This window comes from Mirounga leonina, unplaced genomic scaffold, assembly GCF_011800145.1.
Source record: "Mirounga leonina isolate KUSES-001 unplaced genomic scaffold, KU_Mleo_1.0 Mir_448, whole genome shotgun sequence".
In the NCBI taxonomy this organism is placed as follows: Eukaryota; Metazoa; Chordata; class Mammalia; order Carnivora; family Phocidae; genus Mirounga; species Mirounga leonina.
Genome location: NW_023270758.1, coordinates 220,780 through 241,942, shown reverse-complemented (window position 1 = coordinate 241,942; position 21,163 = coordinate 220,780). Strand labels below are relative to the sequence as shown.

General features: G+C 41.0%; 1 protein-coding gene across 5 annotated transcripts in view; it reads left to right on the top strand.

Annotated features, from left to right (window-relative positions):
- Nucleotides 1–21,163, top strand: part of TNRC6A (trinucleotide repeat containing adaptor 6A) — a 102,425-nt gene that overhangs the window by 10,811 nt on the left and 70,451 nt on the right. For all 5 annotated transcript variants that reach the window (XM_034988035.1, XM_034988034.1, XM_034988031.1 and 2 more), the window contains exon 3: nt 13,533–13,620. In XM_034988035.1, coding sequence (XP_034843926.1) covers nt 13,533–13,620 — 88 coding nt within the window. The remainder of the gene's footprint in view (nt 1–13,532; nt 13,621–21,163) is intronic.

Sequence of the window (21,163 nt, the reverse complement as noted above, 5' to 3'; positions counted from 1 at the left end):
TGTGTGTGTATTCTTTAGGACTCTCTCTCTACAACATCAGTGAATAGAGATGGTTTTATAACTTCCTTTGTGATCTCCGTGCCTTTTGTGTATTTTTCTTGCCCGGTTTTTCTGAATGGAATCTACAGTATTTGTGTATTTTTCTTGCCCAGTTTTTCTGAATGGAACCTACAGTACAGTGTTGGCTAGAAATGGCAAGAGCAGACATTCTTGTCTCAATTCTCATCTTGGAGGAAAAGCATTCAGTTTTAACCATTATGTGTGTTGTGAGCTGTGGGCTTTTTGTCAATGGTCTTTATTAGGCTAAGGAAGTTTCCTTCTATTTCTAGTTTGAGTGTTTTTATCTTATCATGAAAGGGTGGATTTTGGGGCACCTGGGTGGCTCAGTCATTAAGTGTCTGCCTTGGGCTCAGGTCATGATCCTGGGATCGAGCCCCGCATCGGGTTCCCTGCTCAGCAGGAAGTCTGCTTCTCCCTCTCCCTCTGCTGCTCCTCCTGCTTGTGCTGTCTCTGTGTCAAATAAATAAATAAAAATAAAACCTTTTTTTTTTTTTTAAAAAAAGCGTGGATTTTATCAAATGCTTTTTCTGTATCTAGTGAGATCATCCTGTAGTTTCTGTCCTTTGTTCTGTTAATATGTTGTATTACATTGATTTTCATACCCCAAACCAACCTTGAATTCCTGGGGTAAATCTCACTTGAGCATGGTGATTACTCCTTTTTATATGTTGCTGGTTCAATTTATTAGTCTTCTGTTGAAGACTTTTGTATCTGTATTCATAAGGGTTACTGGTCTTGGAGTTTTGGTATCTTTGTCTTCTTTTGGTACCTGGTACTTGGTTTGGTCTGGTTTGGAATCTGGGGTCTTGAATTGTTGTGGCATCTACCTCATTCTTCATTGTGCTTTAATAATTTTTTTAAAAAGATTTTTTATTTTTTATTAGCGAGAGAGAGAGAGAATACAAGCAGGGGGAGCGGCAGACAGAAGGAGAGGGAGGAGCAGGCCCCAAATCCCAGCAGGGAGCCTGATGTGGGCCTCGATCCCAGGACCCCAGGATCATGACCTGAGCCGAAGGCAGACGCTTAACGACTGAGCCACCCAGGCGCCCTTAATAATTGTTTTTATGTATTGAGTTCTGTTTTCATTTTTGCTTTTTAATTTTTTCTGGTTTTATAAGGATATGATTGACGACTCATTTTCCCCCCAGTGGTTAGTGCGTTGCCCTTGTGTGCTGTTTTTTTTTTTTTTTTTTTTTTAAGATACTGGACTCTGTGTAAGTTGAAGGTGTAGAGTGTGCTGATACGATGTTTATGTATTGCAGTATGATTACCACCATAGTGTTAGCTAACACGTCTATCATGTCACGTAATTAGCATTCCTTTTCGGCGAGAACATTTGAGAGCTAGTCTTTGAGCAACTTGAAGTATATAATATAGTATTGTTGGCTATAATCACTATTCTGTTCATTAGATTTCTAGAACTTATTCCTCTTCTAGTTGCAAGTTTGTATACTTTGACATCTCCCCTATTCCCCCATTCTCTAGCCCCTGGTAACCACTGTTCTGCTTTATTTCTGCAAGTTCAACTTTTTTTAGATTCCATGTATAAGTGATATACAGTATTTGTCTTTCTCTGACTTATTTCACTTAGCACAGTGCCCTGAAGGCCCATCCAGGTTATCGCAAATGGCAGAATTTCCTTCTTTCTTGTGGCTGAATAATATTCCATCGTGTGTAGAGACACATAACACAAGACACACGTGCACCACATCTGCATCATTCACTGATGGACACTTGGGCTGTTTCCATATCTTGGCTATTGTGAATCATGCTGCAGTAAACATGGGAGGGCAGATACCTTTTTGATACGTTGGTTTTATTTCCTTTGGATATATACCCAGAAGTGGGATTAGTGGGTCATTGGTAGTTGTATTTTTAACTTTTCAAGGAACCTACAAACTGTTTTCCATAGTGGGTTCACTGTATGTTAGAATGTTCACTATAGTGTACATTCCCAGCAGTGCACACAGGGTTCCCTTCTTCCATGTCCTCACCAGCACTTGTTACCTTTTGTCTTCTTGAAGACAGCCACTCGAAGACTGCATCAGTTCTGTTTTCTACTGTAGGTTCTCCCTTCAGTTGGAACCTTTGTGTCCTAAACTCAGCTTGAGTGCAGTGTTTTGTACCTAAGTCTTGTAACTAATGATGAGTGTACACATATTGTGCATCTGTTAAGCACTTTCTCTGCATTACCTAATTTAATTTTCACAACAGCCCTTGGGAGGAGGTACAGTGGAGACTTCTCATAAATGAGGAGATGGAGGCTTAAGAAAAAAGAAAGAAGTTGCTTACACAAGTAGGTATTGGAGACTGAAGCCCTTAGGTAGGATGGTCCTTAAGCAGAATGTGGGTAGAAGAGTGAAAAAAATGCCTCTTTGGTGGTTGGTGATAGAGTTAGAGTGTTAGTAAAAGCAAGGAAGCAGGAATTTAATTGCAGTGCACAATGCTGGGGAGTACAATACAAGTAGAACTGGTTTTTGCCCTCAGAGCAGCAATTAGTCCTATTTGGAAGAGTGAGATTGATATCTGAAATAATTAGAAAATGAGCATTGTTTAATGAGAGGTCAAGGGTGAGGTTTGTGGGAGCTGGAAAGAATCATGAAGGAACTAGTAATTAACTTAAGCCTCAGAAGAAGGTTAGAGTTTAGGAGGGTAGTTTAGCAAACTAGGTTTTGGGTCAGCCTTACCACTACCTTGTACCTACTATACAGGTCACTTCGACTTTCTGATCTTTGGTTTCTAAGTGTCAAATAGGAAGAACATCAGTTCTGTGTGTCAGCATTGTAGGTTACAATGAATAATCTCTCAGAGCGCTTGCAAACTGTAGAGTGCTTCTGTCATCGTGGAGGGTATCTGTTTTCCTGTTTCTAATCTCACCCAGTTGTCCTCCACGTAAGCTTATTATTTTATTTATTTATTTATTTTTTTAAAGATTTTATTTATTTATTTGACAGAGAGAGACACAGTGAGAGAGGGGAACACAAGCAGGGGGAGTGGGAGAGGGAGAAGCAGGCTTCCCGCTGAGCAGGGAGCCCGATGCGGGGTTCGATCCCAGCACCCCGGGATCATGAGCCGAAGGCAGATGCTTAATGACTGAGCCACGCAGGCACCCCCTAAGCTTATTATTTTAAAATAATTTCAGATGTAGAGAAATTTTGCAAGAATAGAGCAAAGAATTCCTGAATAGCCTTCACCTGTATTCCTCAAATGCTAACATTTAACCTCATTTGCTTTATCATTCTCTTGTTACATACATACTGTTTTTTCCTGAACCCTTTTAGAGTGACATGAAGGCATGATGTTCCTGTGGCCCTAAAAACTTTTAAATAGTTACTTCCTAAAATCAAAGACTTTTTATTAAGTAGATTGCCAACGCAGGGCTTGAACTCAAAACCCTGAGATCAAGACCTGGGCTGAAGTCAGATGCTTAACCGACTGAGCCACCCAGGCACCCCAAAGACATTTTCTTAGTAACTACAGTACCATTATCAAAATTGGGAAAGTAATATTGGTGCAGTCTTAATAGCAAAGCCGTAGACCTTACTCAAATTTTGCTAGTTGTTTCAATAACCTTTTAGAGCAAATCAAAAAATTGTTTTCTTGTCAGAGATTCAACCCAGGAATACAGGTTGCATTTAGTTTTCATGTTCGTTTAGTCACCTGCGTTCTGGAAGTTTGTTTTTGAAGACCTTGATACTTCTTAAAGAGTCCAGGCTAGTTCTTCCATAGGATGTCTCTCAGTCCATATTTGTGTGATGTTTCCTATTTATTTATTTATTTATTTATTTAAGAGAGAGAGAGAGAGAGAGAGAGAGAATGAGTGAGAGAGAGTGCACATGAGAGAGGGGAGGGTCAGAGGGAGAAGCAGACCCCCCGCTGAGCAGGGAGCCCGATGCGGAACTCGATCTCAGGACTCCGGGATCATGACCTGAGCTGAAGGCAGTCGCTTAACCAACTGAGCCACCCAGGCGTCCCATGCGATGTTTCCTCTTGATGGGTTCGGGTTATGCATTTGTGGCAGGAGTAGCCCAGAACCAATGTTGTGTGTTAGCTAGTGCATCCTATCAGGAGGTGTGTGGTGTTCATTTATCTCATTACCGGTGATGGTAACTGCAGTTACTTGCTTAAGGTGCTCTATGTCAGGTTTGTAACCATAAAGTTCAGATTTGTGCTTTTTTAATTAATAACTACTGTTGGGAGAACTTTGAGACTGTGTAAAACACCTTGTTTTTCATCAGGATTCTTGCCTGAATCAATGGATCGCCAAATAGTGACTTTCCAGGGTCGTCATTCTTTTTACATTAGTTGACGTTCTGCCTCAAGATCTTTCCCTTTATCCTGTTCCTTCATCGATCCATCCATTTGTTAATATCAGTAAGGACTCATGGATTCTTACTTTATTCTATTCAATGGGTTGTAATCCTTTATTTGCCTTATTTTGTTGCTCAGATTATGGGGCCAGTGGAAGCCCCCTTTATGCTCAACTTCTTACTTTTTGAAGAGATCCAGACTGTATCATCAGATAAGACACTGCCGTCTCTGTCCTATTTTCCTATTTTCCCTTCATTCTTAAGGGGAAGGTTTGCTGACTCTTCATTACCACCCGTGCCTCCAAAGCTAAGCTTTCAGTCTGTGCTTTATGGTTCAAAATTAGATAGTATCTAGAAATATGCGGTATTGTTGCCATCCTTTCTCTGGTCCTTTTTGCTCCCCATATTCCTGCCACAAATAGGTATTATTTATTTATGTGTGTGTTTCCAGAATTTCTTCATACAAACACATGGGGATATATATTTTTATCTCTTCCTTCCTCTTAACACAAAACACAGTGTACTGCACCTTAGCTTTCTTCCAGTTAACTGCACGCCTTCCAGATCCTTTCCTACCAGAACATGGAGGTCTTCTCTGTTACATAGTTGCATAGTATTCCATTTTATGGACGCATCACTTTTATTGAACTCCTTCAGCATTTGTGGAGATTAAACTAGCTTTGACTGGAAACTAGCCTCTCTTGTGCCACTCTCTCTGCCACCACTTCCTCCAGTACTTTTATTCCCTGACCCCTTTTCTACCTACAAATAAGTATTAGTCGTCTTTATTTGTAAAACTTCATTTTTATTCTGTTTTCTTCGTATCACTGCCAAAGGTTTTGAAAACTTCTCCAAACCTCTGATTTCATTCTTGCCTATTCTTGCTGCAGCTGGGTTTCCATCTCTACCATGTGGCGAGATCATAGTTTTGACGGTTACCGGTGGCTTTGTACTGTGGGGTGCTAGACTGGCTTTGGTGATTAATTTACGTGTAGGAGGACGAGAAGGACAAAAAGAGAAGGGACGGTTGGCAAGCAGCTAGGAAAGAGGAAGCAGGAAGGCTGGGAGAAAATAGAATAGAGTGTAAGGGGGAAAGTAGGAGAAGAGCATTTTTGGCAGAAGATGTGAAATGTATTTTCATAACCAGCTTGTCACCTAGAGCTGGCTTCTGCCTGGTGACGAGCAGCCTTATGGTAAGTTGCTGACTGATAGGCTAGTTGGGCCCTCTGGAATGCTGCCCTGGGTCTTCTGTTTCATAAAACAAGATCTAACCCCTCGTCCCATTACCGTATGATCAGTTTTAACAGCAGAGCCTCCATTTTTAAATGTTTGCTTTCTAAAATCTGGAGTTGTCATTAACCTAGCTCTCCTGTCGTTCTTAATACTGTCAACCATTCCAATTTCTCATGATTACCTTGGTGTTATTCTTTTCTTTTCTTTTTTTTTTTTTTTAAGATTTTATTTATTTATTTGACACAGAGAGACACAGTGAGAGAGGGAACACAAGCAGGGGGAGTGGGAGAGGGAGAAGCAGGCTTCCCACAGAGCAGGGAGCCTGATGCGGGGCTCGATCCCAGGACCCTGGGATCATGACCTGAGCCGAAGGCAGATGCTTAATGACTGAGCCACCCAGGCGCCCCTATTCTTTGCTTTTCATTTCCAGTTCAGTCCACCATTGTGGCTCAGGGCATTGCACATTTACTCGAATGATTACAGCAGCCTTCTCACCCTGTTTAGCAATTTATGTCCTACTTTTACCCAGCTTTTCCTTCCTTTTTCTTTCCCTGTCAGTCCTGCTCCCTGAAATCACCATGCTGACAAGTCTCCCTGCTTTGCTGGTGTCCGTGCCCTTCTGTGCTCCCTGGCCTGAAAAGGCCCACCTCTTTGTCTATAGAAGAGTCTTCTTCAAGATCCTTTAGGATCAACTGCTTAACTGCTCCTTGAAGCCTTCCATGGCTGAAACAGCTCATGTGCATATCTTATTTTCCTAAACTTGCTTACAGCCTCTACCAAAAGACTGCTTGTTTCCTTCTTTCAGGTGTGTCCAGTTGTTTCTACAAAATTATTGTTTAAAATCATGTTTTCTGCTTAGGTTCTCCCAGTACACAGAGACTACTTGGCTTATAGGAATTCCTAAGCACAGTTTTATTGGTTTATTGACTGAACATTGCATAGGTTATCACTAAATAATTTTGGATTCAGAGTCAGCTCATCCAGGTACCTTGAGGGTCTGCTTCCCTACTGTACTGTGGAAAATGTGTACTTTTTAATGGGATTTTCCTCTTGTTTTTCTAACAAATGATACACTGATCTGAATATTGACCTTCTTTTGACTCAGCAGCGGGTCCTAGAGATCTTTATCTGTAAAGCCATATTTGTCAGGTGGTCCCCAAGACCACCCTCAGGTTTGATGATTCCCTGGGATTCAGCACACAGTTATACTCATGGCCATGATTTATTACATCAAAAGTATCAGCAAAGGGAAAAGACACATTGGACAAATTCCAGAGGAAACTAGGTGCAAGTTGCCAAGAGTTCTCTCCTTGTCATGTCACACAGGACATGCTTAATTTGTCTAGCATCAAATTATGACAACATGTGTGAAATGTCTACCAGGAAAGCTCATTAGAAATTCAGTGCCCAAGGTTTCTGATAGGGGCCGGTCACGTATGCATCCTCTGTCTAACACGTACCAAAATTCCAGATTCCCAAAAGGAAAGGTTTTCAGCATAAACTGTATTGCTTGTACAGTTAGGGAATGTATTGCTTATCAGTTAGGGAATGGTGGGAACCTCTCTGAAATCCAGCTTCCTTGACACCAGCCAACGGCCAGCCTTTCTAAGGATCACAGTCTCACACCTGCTGTGTTAATTCTTCTGCACACCATGGAAATCTACAAACCTCCTTCCATTTCTTTGTTTCTTTTTTTTAAAGATTTTATTTATTTATTTGACACAGAGACACAGTGAAAGAGGGAACACAAGCAGGGGGAATGGGAGAGGGAGAAGCAGGCTTCCCGCTGAGCAGGGAGTCCAATGCAGGGCTCGATCCCAGGACCCTGGGATCATGACCTGAGCCGGAGGCAGACGCCTAACGACTGAGCCACCCAGGTGCCCCCCACCCCTTCCATTTCTTAAATTACTGTGTAGGATTCCATGGTATGAGTACATTATGGTTTGTTAACTTTCCTCTCCTGACTGGCTGTTAGGCTATTTTGCAGTATCTATTTCTTTACAGTTTCTTTTTTATGGGCTTTGATTGGAATTGATGGGTCATAACGTAGTGACATTTGAAAATCTGATATTAGATACTTCCAAATTCTTCACCGGTGGGCTTTATTAGTCCCTACTTCAACAGCAGTTTATAAGAGTACCCTTTGGAAGTGATTACTTACAATGATAGTCATGTTGGGGATGTAGAAAAAACTGACCCATCAAGCATCAGGAAAAGCAGGACAAGGAGGGTCATTCTAGGTCCCAGCTGTGTCCTGCTGCCATCATGGGCAACTTGCCTTACCCATTCTCTTCCTGCTCCCAGGACTCTTGGTTCTGACCCTCTTTTGCTTCTTCCTTTGTCTCTAATCTCCCTTCTTGTTGCCTTTAATCATTTGTGTGGAGGCTTGTAATTTTTTGTCTTTTATTATGGAAAATTTCAAACATACACAGATTAGAAGAGAACAGAATCAGGAAGATACATGCACCCATTACCCAGTCTCAGCAATTGCCAACATTTTGTCAATCATGTTGCATTTTTCTCTTTTCTGTTTTTTTGAGCAGTGGGGTGGGGCCTGGATAGTGAAAGCAAATTCTGGACATTATGGTGTTTTAAACATTACTTTGGTACTAATTTACAAAAATAATGTACACGTAACACAACATTTCAAATTGAGATACATATATATTTACATATATGTATATATTAAAGATTTTATTTATTTATTTGACAGAGAGACACAGCAAGAGAGGGAACACAAGCAGGGAGAGTGGGAGAGGGAGAAGCAGGCTTCCCGCCGAGCAGGGAGCTGGATGTGGGGCTCGATCCCAAGACCCTGGGACCATGACCTGAGCCGAAGGCAGACGCTTAACGACTGAGTCACCCAGGCACCCCGAGATATATATATATTTTTAAGTTTATTTATTAAATAATCTCTACACCCAACGTGGGACTCGAACTCCCTACCCTGAGATCAAGAGTCGGATGCTCTTCTGACTGAGCCAGCCAGAGCTGAGATGCACTTTTTAAAAAACGTAATATTTCTTTAAATACTTGGTCCAGTTGTGAGGTTACTCTGATATTCCTAGTTCAGGAGGGTATTGCCTCCTGTCTTTCTCTAAATTTGTATAAAGTTGTTCACGTACACATACAAACAGCTTGAATAAAGTATGGGATAACATGTTCACATTTCTGCAACTTGCTTATCATATTTTAAAAATAGAACATTCCTGGGGCACCTGGCTGGCCCAGTTGGTGGAGCATGTGACTCTTGATCTTGGGGTTTTGGGTTTGAGCCCCACGCTGAGTGTAGTGGTAACTTAAAAAAATAATAAAATCTTTAAAAAAATTAAAAAAAAGAAATTTCCTTTGAATTAATAAACAGACCAACTCCTTTTCAGTACAACATGCTATGCTATACCATAGAAAAGCCATTTCTTTATTGAGGGACATTCTGTTTTTCTGCTTTTCAGCCCTTGTGAACCTTGCAGTGGACTTTGATGTGCACATGGCCTTGCATTCTAGGGGTTTATTACCATCAGATACATTCTGCAGAATGGGGTGGCTGGCTAGAATGTATATAACTTCAGTTGTTAAAATTCTTACCATATTACTTCCCAAAAGATTGTAGTAGTTTTCCACTGGCAATGTAAGAGAACCTCTTAACTCTCATTCTTGCCAGCACTAGATATTATTACTCTTGAACATTTTTATCAATAAAATTACTAAAAAAAAAAAGAAAGAGAAAAGGTATAACATTAGAGTTTTGTCTTTTAATTTGCATTTGTCGAAAAGAAAAACTAGCAGTGTGTTTTTAAAAAATAGTATTTATTTATTTAAAGATTTTATTTATTTATTTGACAGAGTGAGAAAGAGAGAGAGCACAAGCCGGGGGGTGGGGGGGCAGTGGCAGAGGGAGAAGCAGACTCCTTGCTGAGCAGGGAGCCTGATGCGGGGCTTGATTCCAGGACCCTGAGATCATGACCTGAGCTGAAGGCAGACGCTTAACCTACTGAGCCACCCAGGCGCCCCTAATATTTAATTTTTTTAATGCTGTCATTCACAGATGAATCAAATTAAAATATATGAAGAGGTTTGTACAGTGAGAGCCTTCCTCCCATCCTCCACCCACCCAGTTCCTCCCTCCTCCTCCCCACAGTCGCTGTTTGTTTCTTAGGTGTTCTTTCACAGTCATTTTGTACACATAGAGGGAAAGGGGAATGCATATCCTCTCTCTTGCTTTTTACACAGATGATAGCGTACTATGTTCTCTGTCATGCACTTGGCATTTCCATGAGTTTTTCCTCAAGGACATTTTATTTTTTCTCTTTTTTTTTTTTTAAGATTTTATTTATTTGACAGAGAGAGACATAGCGAGAGCAGGAACACAAGCGGGGGAGTGGGAGAGGGAGAAGCAGGTTTCCCGTGGAGCAGGGAGCCCAATGCGCGGGGCTCGATCCCAGGACCCTGGCGTCATGACCTGAGCCGAAGGCAGACGCTTAACGACTGAGCCACCCAGGTGCCCTTTTTTTTCTCATTTCTGGTACCATTCTAGCTACCTTTCTATTTCTCTCTCTCTCTCTCTCTTTTTAAGTTATTGAACTCCTCAGATGTGGGACCTTACAGCCATTCACTAGTTGTATCTAATTGTTTCTCCCACATCGCCCTCCCACAGACATTCACAAAATAAATGCTGCAGTTCTCTCTCTCTCTCTCTCTTTTTTTTTAAGATATTTTATTTATTTGACAGAGACACAGCGAGAGCAGGAACACAAGCAGGGGGAGTGGGAGAGGGAGAAGCAGGCTTCCCGCGGAGCAGGGAGCCCAGTGCGGGGCTCGATCCCAGGAGCCTGGGATCACGACCTGAGCCGAAGGCAGATGCTTAACGACGTAGCCACCCAGGTGCCCCTGCAGTTGTTCTCTTAAAGATCACCAGTGCCTGGTCCCCTCTTCAGACCAGTGGCTGTTCAGTCTTTGTCTTTGATTTTTTTTTTCCCCCTTGTTCTTGCTCCTGATCACATGGTTCTGGGAACTCTAATACTTTGTCTTTCCTGCAGTACATTCTGTTAAAAGTGTTCTTGTAAAAGGTGGAAGGAAATAAGGAAAGGATTGTGGAGGCACACAGTCTGGGGAAAAGATACATTGTTATAAGTAAGAAGATCTGGCAGTTAATCTGTCTAAGGCAAAGGGATTTATACCCTGTGGCTCCTAAAAGGAGCTAGTACTTTACTGTGGGAGGTTTCATGCTGTAGAGGAAAGACCAGGACATTGAGAGCCTTGATTTGAATCTTGTTTCTACCCTGTACTAGCTATATGACCTTGGACAATTCATTTCACTTTTCTGCACTTCAGCCTCTTCATCAATAAAAGGGTAACATCTTTATCATTTTTTAAAAAGTAGTAATGAAATGGGAAAATACACATAAAGTGCCCAACATAGTTACTGACGTTTACTTAAATTATTTATTTATAGAGGGAGAGAGGGGGCGGGGGCGGGGAATCCAAGATTGGACAAGGACCTGTGTCTAATTCACGGGAGGACACAGAGAACAAATGCTGAAGATTCTGATGTTTTTGTATCATAAGTGCCCATAAAATCTTGACAAAAGTAAAGACAGTCCTGGGTGCCGCTGAGAACTGGTGAGCAGAGTTCATAACTAGGCATTTGAGTGCTCACTAGAGACACTGTGTTAAGAAAGTGCTCTCCATTTAATCCTTAAAAAAATGTTATGAAGTAGAAGTACAGAAATTAATCTCCAATTTTAAGGAGGACACTGAGGCTGTAGAAGGTTAAGTAATTAGAGCTAGTAATCTGCTTTTGATGGATGACATGACAGTGATGTAAGTTCATTTGTTTACTGATTTTACTTTTTTATATATATTTTTTAATTTTTTTTAAAGATTTTATTTATTTATTTGAGAGAGAGAGAATGAGAGAGAGAGAGCACATGAGAGGGAGGGTCAGAGGGAGAAGCAGACCCCCTGCTGAGCAAGGAGCCCGACATGGGACTCGATCCCGGGACTCCAGGATCATGACCTGAGCCGAAGGCAGTCGCCCAACCAACTGAGCCACCCAGGCGCCCTACTGATTTTACTTTTAATCATATGCTGTGGCTAGCTCGGTCCCTGACTTACCCAGGATTACAGTGTGAGCTCGCTCGCTCACTCTCCTTGCCTCCCTCACATGGAAGAGGCAAGAATGAGTCATGGTTGTGGTTGGCGTGAGTCTGTTTTGCTACTCCGTTAGCCACATGGCAGTTCTACTGGGAACAAAATGACAAGGGAATATAGCAACAGTTCTACTCTCCTTCCAACTTCTAACTGATTTTAGCAGTCACATTCTCAACCTTGCTGGATCACCAGCAGTCATCCAAGATGTCACTCAGTTTGTTTTTCGCTGCCTGCCTACCTGTGGCTCCTCTCAGTTTCTCCGTGAACAAGCCAGCTTAAGTTGAGTGTGATCTCATTGTGCTCCCCTTGTGGCAGCCCTTGCAGTTTCCTCTGTATTTGCTTGTCTTTCTCATTTTCTTTTCTGCATCCCCATTGCCATCTGCATTTCAGCCTTGATAAATTATTTGCAGTTCCCCAAATGTCTAGTTCATGTTCCTTGAACCTTGCCTTGTCTGTCTGTTATTTATAATGTTCCCTCTGGGAAGCTTCCTCGCTTCCTCAGGGCAGAGTTAGGTATTTTCTCTGTGTTGATTTTCTTCAAGTATCTGATTTTTGGTTGTCTGTTGATATTATGGATGAAGGTTTAGGTTCTAGAATCTAGGGTTACTAATGTAGGTAACTGGAGTGAGTCTCCTCTTAACTTTTCCTCCAATTTTCCGCATTCCCTAGAGGCTCCTGCCTTGACCAGAATGGCTGGTACTGAGCTCTGTGTCTGGAAGTGTGGTGATTGACAGGCTTCACTCTAGGGTGTGATGGAGGAGAGTGGTGGAAGTTTCCAATAAAGAAGACTTTGATCTGGGGCACCATACCCCTTGCAGGAGCCCTGCCTGCCTCCTGCGTAGGTTTTGTTTCTTTAGAGAGTGTTTCTTTGGTTTTAGGCTGGATCAAGTGTAGCTGCTATGCATGGCCATGTCGTCAAGGGGTGGAAGGTGGATAGGAGGGGTTGAATAGTTTCGGCCTTTCTATTCCTTAGGCAGTCTTTTTGCTCCACACCTCTTTCTGCTCTCCTAGCTCTGTTGGAGCCTCTTTAGAACTCCACGGGAGGATGGCACATGCATCCATTTAAGACTTCTCTCCTGTTTATTCTTGGGTTGTAGCTTTCTTTGCTCTTGTATATATGCCTCAGCTCGGAAGAGATATATTACCTTCTTTCCTATCATTTCAATAAGGTGGAGGAAAGGAAGAAACAGACCCATTTACCCAGGCTCTCTATCATTTTGAAATCCTGAACCAGGGGTTCTGTTGACAACTTTCAGCATTTGTGATTTTAAGAATTGAAACAAACTTATATAGTAAGTGTATTATTGATTCCCAGAATAGTTTGGAATGTTTATGGGGTATGAAATTATTGTAAAGCTGAACTACGTGATTTTTTTTTATGAATAACTTGTGTTTAAAAAAATAGTTAATAGGTCTGAGGCATTGCTACTAGCTACTAATTGATAATTGGGGCCAGAAGCAAGGTAACTCTGGCTCACACGGTGTTTACATTCTAGAATCAGAGAGAATAGCTTGTTTCCCAGAGTAAAATATGCTCATTTTAGGTTGTCTTCTTTGGCATGAAGATCAAAGCTCTGCTACTTGTGACTTATTAAAACAGAGTACTAAATAGTAGCTCCAGCGTTAGGTGGAGGTTGCAAGCTGGGGTTTATTTCAATGAATGATAATAAAAAGAGTAATTTCCATGTCTTCTAATAAGAGTGAAAATGAATCTGTATGCAACATTATTTTTATTTCTTAATACATTTTGGGAAAGTTAATTGCAACTGTGTGGTTCAGGGATTTAGTGCAAGAAGAAGAACAGTTGATGGAAGAAAAGAAAAAGAAAAAAGACGACAAGAAAAAGAAGGAAGCTGCTCAAAAGAAGGTAGTATATATGTATCAACTATCTATATTAAGCGGTCTAAACAGATTTAAAAAGAAAACTACTCTTACTGGATTTTTTAAAGCATTTGATTGAATGTTTTAATTTCAGTGGAGATTCATTTTAATATTTAATGTTTCTGATTATGCATATGTAGTAACTTGCCAAGTGTGTACGATTTAATGCATAGTTATTTAATCTTGCCAATAGTTTTTTCAAAGGTAAGTGCTTTATATAGGTCATTATCTTTCGATTAGCTGTTGTTCCTAGGTTTTCATGACATAAGCATCTCTCTGTACATGAGAAGAACATGGAATTTGTAGCTGCATAGAGAGCTGCATTGAAATCTAGCTCTCCCACATGGCATACTGCACGGTGTGTCCTTCAGCTTTGTTTAGCCTCTCTGGGCCTTAGTTTCCTTATGTTTTGTAAGATGAGAATTTAATTAAATGAGATAACGTAATACACATAATGCACGTAATAGGAAATAAAGTGTCAGTTTCATTTTCACTTTTTGTTTAGTACCTGGGCTGATTTCAAGAATTTGCTGTTTACAGTAAGATATTTGAAAATAACCCTAGGACATCATTTGCTGCAGAAGATCTCTAGCCCTTATGTTGTCAGAAACTGTAACCAAAACAATACAAATTGTAGAAAAAGAAAAGATTATGTTCATAATTCTAAAGATTTTTTTACGAATTAATATGAATCCTGACGACAGCTGGGCACTCATCTCCTGCTGTATCAAGGTTTCAAGGACCTTGAAAATGTTCTAAAAGATCACGTGAAATTACTGTTCCACTTCCGTATTCAGTGACAGTTCTGACTTTAATTTCTGACCTATACCTCTTCTGTGCCAGGCACTTGTTACAGCCGCACACTTCTCTGCGCATTATTTAACAGGGAAAAACACAGCAACCAAATCTGCGGTAGGTAGGGAGCTGTTGAAACACAGAGACCCGCTTCACTCAGCCTGGAATGGGGCCGACAGAAGGGAGAATTTTCTTAGAGTAGAAATTAGCCAAGTGAACAAGGAGTGGAATAGAAAGGGATTCCACGCAGAGTAAATTCAGCAGTAAGTGCCCACGGCCTTATAGAAGTATGGGTTTTGATTGGTGGGGGTGGGACGCCAAGGGCAGAGGTGTCAGAGGATGAGACTGCAGAAGGTGGTGGTAGCTGTGGACTCTTACCCGGGTTTCAGCTGCTAAGTGTTGGGGAAAACACTGAAGGCATTTCAGTAGACTGATGTAAAAGTTTGTGCTTGAGAATGTTTACCTTAGCAAACTGTGGGCTTGGATTGGAGGAGGTAGAAATTAGAGGCTCAGATGCTGGTGGAGGGACTATGGAAAGAACCCACAGGGTTTGTTGGAAGGATTTAAGGGAGAGTGACTTTGATTGATGCTCCGGTTCCAGATTGAGTGACGGGAGTATATCTCGGGAGCAGTTAACCAGGTTAGAGAATAGAAAGGGGAAAGAGAATTTCCGTTCTGGAGTGCTGAGCTGACAGCGTAACCAGCCAGTATTGCGGGGCGGGGGGGTGGGGGGAGGGAGGAACATAGAGCATTGGACGGTGGAGAGTGAGGAGGTGATAGGTGGCCTTAGCATTTGGCCTTTTGCTTGCTCTCAGGAGTGACTGGGAGGGATGCATTTGTAATTGTCATAGTCATGGTTTAGAATAGGATTCTAGTATAGAGTTTTGGCATTGACGATGCTGTAGACCTGTCAGAGGCCTGTTGATACAGGTTGGTCTTTGCAATGTGATAGTCTTTAGCTGAGGATTTGTTGTGGAAAACGTTGTATCCTCTGTGAGTTAAGGTTGGGGGAGGCTTATGAGACTCTTGGTCTGTGCTGTGAAGGCCATTTACTGAGTGAAGAGAGCTTCTAAGAAACTTCAGAGACTTGTTGAAGAAGATGCTCACATGTACTTTATGTAGAATCGGTAGTTTGGCAAGCATCTGAGTGTTGGCATTAGCCCCTGTTGATTCCTGCTTCTGAGGTATTCAGAATGTAGCTGGTAAGTTAGGATGTCTGCGAAATGGCTAGAGAAGAAGCCGAAGGTACTATATAATGAAGCATGTTTATTTAGGATTTACCCTATTTACTGAGAAAATTCTGAGAAAGGGAGGAGGTCACTGGAATGATTTTTTAAAATTTACAGTTTTAAAATGTGTGATGTGAGTAAATTTTTTAAGGTTGTAACAAATTAGAATGGCTCTAATTGCTAAGGTTCATCTTTATTTTCTTTCATAACTAAGTCTCTGACTCACCAAGTCAGTGTCTTTAACACGTGAATGATGACTTTTGTGTCATTTGGCCTCTCCCCAGATCTGAAATGACAGCTTTTCACACTCTTTCCCACCCCATCCCTGCCTCACCCCGTTCCAGGCTCTCACCCTAACCCCATTCTACTGGAATCATCACAGAGCCTTAGCAGTAATGGGGAGTGTTTTCTTCCTTTGCCAGATCTTCAGCATTAGTAGGGTATTCCTTGTGTATCCTGTAGACACAGTAATATCTAGCCACTGAAAACAATAGATATATTTTCTAAGATTTTATTTATTTGAGAGAGAGAGCACAAGTGGGGGGGGGGCAGAGGGAGAAGCAGACTCCCTGCTGAGCAGGGAGCCTGGTGGGGGACTGCATCCCAGGACCCCGAGACCATGACCTGAGCCAAAGGCAGATGCTTAACTGACTGAGCCACCACCCAGGCGCCCTGGCCACTGAACACAATATAAAGGAAAAGTTTAGTACCTCTAATAAATGTTAAGCATAGTAGGGGACACTGCCACTGTAAATAAAACTGTTCTTCAAATTCCAAATAGTCAGTTTACAACTGAATTTGAATAATACACATTAGTGAAGCGAGGACAGCTGGTATTTCTATAGGCTGTTACCAAATAGCTATTAAAAAAAACAAAACAAAAAAGAATCCCAAGTTGGCACCCTTACAGCCCATATGAAAGATTGTGAGTCACAAGAGTTTTAAGACAGGTTTCCTCAAGCTTGTTTTTTGTCTGTAGAAGGAGCCAGCAGGTGTATGCAGGTAGGTGGCGGACATCTACATAAGACAGGTAGGCAGCCCATTTATATGAATGTTGGAACATAAATTCACTACAGTAAAACAGTCTGCCTGTTTTATGTAATGTATGCTCATGTTAAAAACCTATGTATTTTTATTTCTGAAGAAGACTTCAGATAACTATTCTGATCTATTCATTTTTAATTTTTTTTTTAAGATAGAAAGAGGTCAAGCATTAAAATGAGTTAAAGTGGCCAACCATGGTTTTGTCAGGGTGACAGAACTAGGAATAGGATGGTAAGCTGCTTAGACCCCCAGCTGACACTTTTCCAAAATTAGGTTGCCATGGTGTTGTCCTTTTTTTTTTTTTAAGATTTTATTATTATTTTTTTTAAAGATTTTATTTTTATTTATTTGACAGAGAGAGCGAGCGAGAGAGGGCACACAGCAGGGAGAGTGGGAGAGGGAGAGCAGGCTTCTCACCCAGCAGGAAGCCCGATGTGGGGCTCGATCCCAGGACCCTGGGATCATGACCTGAGCCAAAGGCAGATGCTTAATGACTGAGCCAACCAGGTTGCCCCTTAAGATTTTATTTTTGAGGGCGCCTGGGTGGCTCAGTTGGTTAAGCGACTGCCTTCGGCTCAGGTCATGATCCTGGAGTCCCAGGATCGAGTCCTGCATCGGGCTCCCTGCTCAGCAGGGGGTCTGCTTCTCCCTCTGATCCTCTTCCCTCTCATGCTCTCTGTCTCTCATTCTCTCTCTCTCAAATAAATAAATAAAATCTTTAAAAAAAAAAAAAAGATTTTATTTTTGAGTAATCTTTACACTGCATCTAGGGCTGGAACTCATAACGCTGAGATTCAGAGTCACATGCTCCACCGACTGAGCCAGCCAGGTGCCCCTATCCTTTATACTTTTTGCTTTATTTTTCACAACCTAAAGGTGAACTTTAAAGCCACAAATAATATATTGTGGTAATTTCTGTAAAGCATTTAACAAGTCTTTATTCCATGTGTACAGAAACTTGGTCCCCAGTGGCCACTGTAGTATTTTTAAGGAATTCAGATTCAGATCACAGGTTATTTGCTATTTTAAATAAAAGCCAGGTAACACAGCTTCTATAGATGATGAGACATCAGCAAGGCTCACTGTAATGTTTTTACTATGATAGTTTTTTATTTTGTCTACTTAAATATAAATTTTAAGTATCTAAATTCCTCTTTGAAGAAATTGTACATGAAAATTACATGCTTTTCATTATATTTCAGCCTCGGTACATCTCTCACAATGAGATCAGTGACTGGATGGCTTTATTTTTAGTTTTGTTTTTTGAAAAGCTTTCTATTTCATATCTAAGAGTCAGGGCTGTTTACTTATTTCTTCTAATTCCAAGACTTAGGAAATAATTTGATACAGTATGGGAATGTAGCTTCTGCACTTAAAAAGGGCAACAGTGGTAGCAGTAGCTTGTTACCATGGATTTATCTCCAGGTTCTGTTTTTAGAAGAAATTTCTAGAAGGAATCTTGAGAGAAATGTAGTGAAGGGAAAAGGAGGTTGAGAAATAGGTTAATTATAGAGGGATAATTTAGTATAACCTTTACTTTAAGCATGTAATTGTTCCTAGAAAGCGTATAATGGTTGAGGGGCCAGAGGGAAGCAACAATACAAATTGGGATCTCTTAGTGTTAAGAATGTTTTAAAGCCAGTGTTCATTACTATTTTTGTTACTGTGTTAGGAGCTGAGGGGATTGTTATAGGCTTTGTGGATTTAAATGTACTCAGTTTGGGTTTAAGCGAGACTTACATTATAGAAAATGTCGAACTTATGTTCCCCTTTTCAGAAATTTTAGTATCAATCATCATGTCTCCCGAAGGCCATGTTGGTCTGAGGCTACGGATCCTGTTCAGCAGTGCAAGGAGCCAGGGTGGTAACATCATCAGGCCTGGAGCACTGCAGCCCTCTAGGGCAGCCAAATGTTGGCTTACAGTCCTGCCACCGATTTCAGCTCACTGGTCTCCACTGGTCTCGGTTCTTTTTTTTTTAAAAAAAAACTCTGTATGCAGCCGACCTGAGGTCTAGGCTGAATGCTGCTTGCTAAGTCCTAGAAAAGCTTTCTGACCCCTAATTACCTCATTTAAAATAGGCGAATTTAGCCATCAATTCTTTATTCCTGATGTTAGTTTCTGATACCTGGCACTGTGAAGATACGGTAGATGATTAGGAAAAGAGAAAAAAAAAATGGGACTTGGGAACCTGGAGTGTGTTTGAGTTGGGCCATTTCCCAGGGTGAAAGGACTGAGCCAGGGCACCAGCTCTTGCATGCTTCCTGCGTGCCAGGCAGGGTCCTTAAGCGTGCGCCCCCCCCCCCCCCCCAACTCTTCATGATTTAAATACTTCTAGGCTCACAACTGCTCTGGGGTAGGTGTTTTTGTTCCAGTCTTACAGATGAGGAAACTGAGCTTTGGAGAAGTTAACTAATTTTAACCAAGGTCACATCAAGTGGTGGAGCCAGGATTCAGAGTCTGGCTTCAGACACTGAGCTCTTAGCCACTCAAGTATGCTTAGGGAGCTTAGGGGTCAGGGGTTGGGACGAGTGGTGCGGAGCCTGACAGAAACAGCGTGGCATGCTGCGTGTCTGCCAGTTGTCTGATACCTTCCTTTATGAACTGAGGCAGTTGTAGTAATTGCTTGTGGAATCACAGCTCAGGGTTTTTTTAAGTAGGCTCTACGCCCAACGTGGGGCTCAGACTCATGAGTTGCATGCTCCACTGACTGAGCCAGCCAGGTGCCCCTGTTTTTGTTTTTGTTTTAAGAAAAAGATATTCAATATGGAAATAATTTTGCTTCTAGATTTGACAGAATCCTTTAATTCTGTTGTACAAGAGGATCTACAGTGATACCTCACATTTAAGTAATGTTGTAAAAAAAAAATCTTTCTGTTGTACTTGAGCCTCATAATAGCCCTGAAAGGTAAGCAGTACATTGCCCCCCCAACCCCCCTACTTGAGGAATTAGGAACCTGAGACCCAGAGGGTTTAAATGACAAGGTCATGTAAAAGTAATAAAGAAATTTGAAGTTAGTTTTAACATATTTTATATAACCAAATACATCCAGAATATTCTAACATATAATCAGTATCAAATATTATTAATGAGATACCATTTTTAAGTATAAAAAGTAAAAATCTGGCATTTTACACATAGCAGGTTGGACTCAGTTTACCTCAGGGGTCAGTAGCCACATCTGGACATGGCTACCATTTTGAACAGTGTAGACAGATACTCTGTTTTTCTTTCTTTCTTTCTTTTTTTTTGAGACAGATACTCTTAAAAATCACTGATCCCGTTTGGAAAATTATCTTTTGAACAGTTTGAGTAATATGCTAGGTCCCTGGACTAACCCACAAAGACTTATTTTAAAGAAGTGGCACTTGCTGAGTTCTGTTTCCTCTTAATCTGTTAGGAGCTCTTGGGTTCTGTTACTCACATTCCTTCAGTATATGAGTCAGTATTCTGATGGGCCGACACCTTTGGATGTTTTCTCGATGCCATTCTCTGTAGATGACAGAATACTGAATGAGGTTGACTGTTGTTCTGAAGCAGTGTGGACTTGTTTTGGAGTTGTTTTTCTGGCCTTTATGTTAAGGCCCGCGAGAGCAACACGGTTTATCTTGGGGATAATGTGATTATGGCTTCTGTGTATTGTAAGTTAGTTTCCTTTCGAAGTAAACTGTGGAAGAGACTAGGAGAGTTTTTTAAAAAAGATTTTCAGCATATAAAACAATTTTTGTGCTATAATGTTTTAGCTTCAGAAAATTATGTATTTTATTGTTTGCCATGGTACTTCTCATAAAGTATTCATATACCAAGTTCTCTCTAATAAGACTGTTTTTTCTACCATCAGATTTTAAAAACAATTTCTCCAGAAGTAAATTAAGTGTTCCAGCTAGTTAACTGGTCTTTTGCCATTGTCCTTCCATCAGTTTTTTGTTTTTTTTGTTTTTTGTTTTTTTAGTTTTTGATCCATATGAAGTAAAAGATGGGCCTCCATTATTTAGCATAACAGTAGTGCTCTAAAATTTGGTAAAGGAGCTCACTGCCTAGACTGACTCTCTGGCTCTCCAGGGAAAGATTGTTAGGTGTGGCTTCAGGATTAGGGTAATTGCCATGTAGTCCTTTACCATCTAGTTCTATAATGATCTAATTCAAAAAAATGCTATTTTTAATAACAGTAATTTAATATGACTAAGCAAAATTATTGTGCCCCATGGCACTTAAGGAAAGCTTTATCTTTATTTAGGAACAATTCGTGGTTATTTGGCTACGAATTACTCAGTTTTTCCTGCCTATCCTTGTATCTTTTATTTTTAGGACTCCCATGTAATTGGTCTTAACTAAAAAGTTGATTTTTGCTTGTGGCCTCTGTCTGTAACCTGTTCCTTCTTTTTGGGGCCCTTGAAGTTTGAGTGAGGTACGTTGAGGCAGCCCTGTTCCTTGTTATGTCAACGACAGTGGATAACGGGG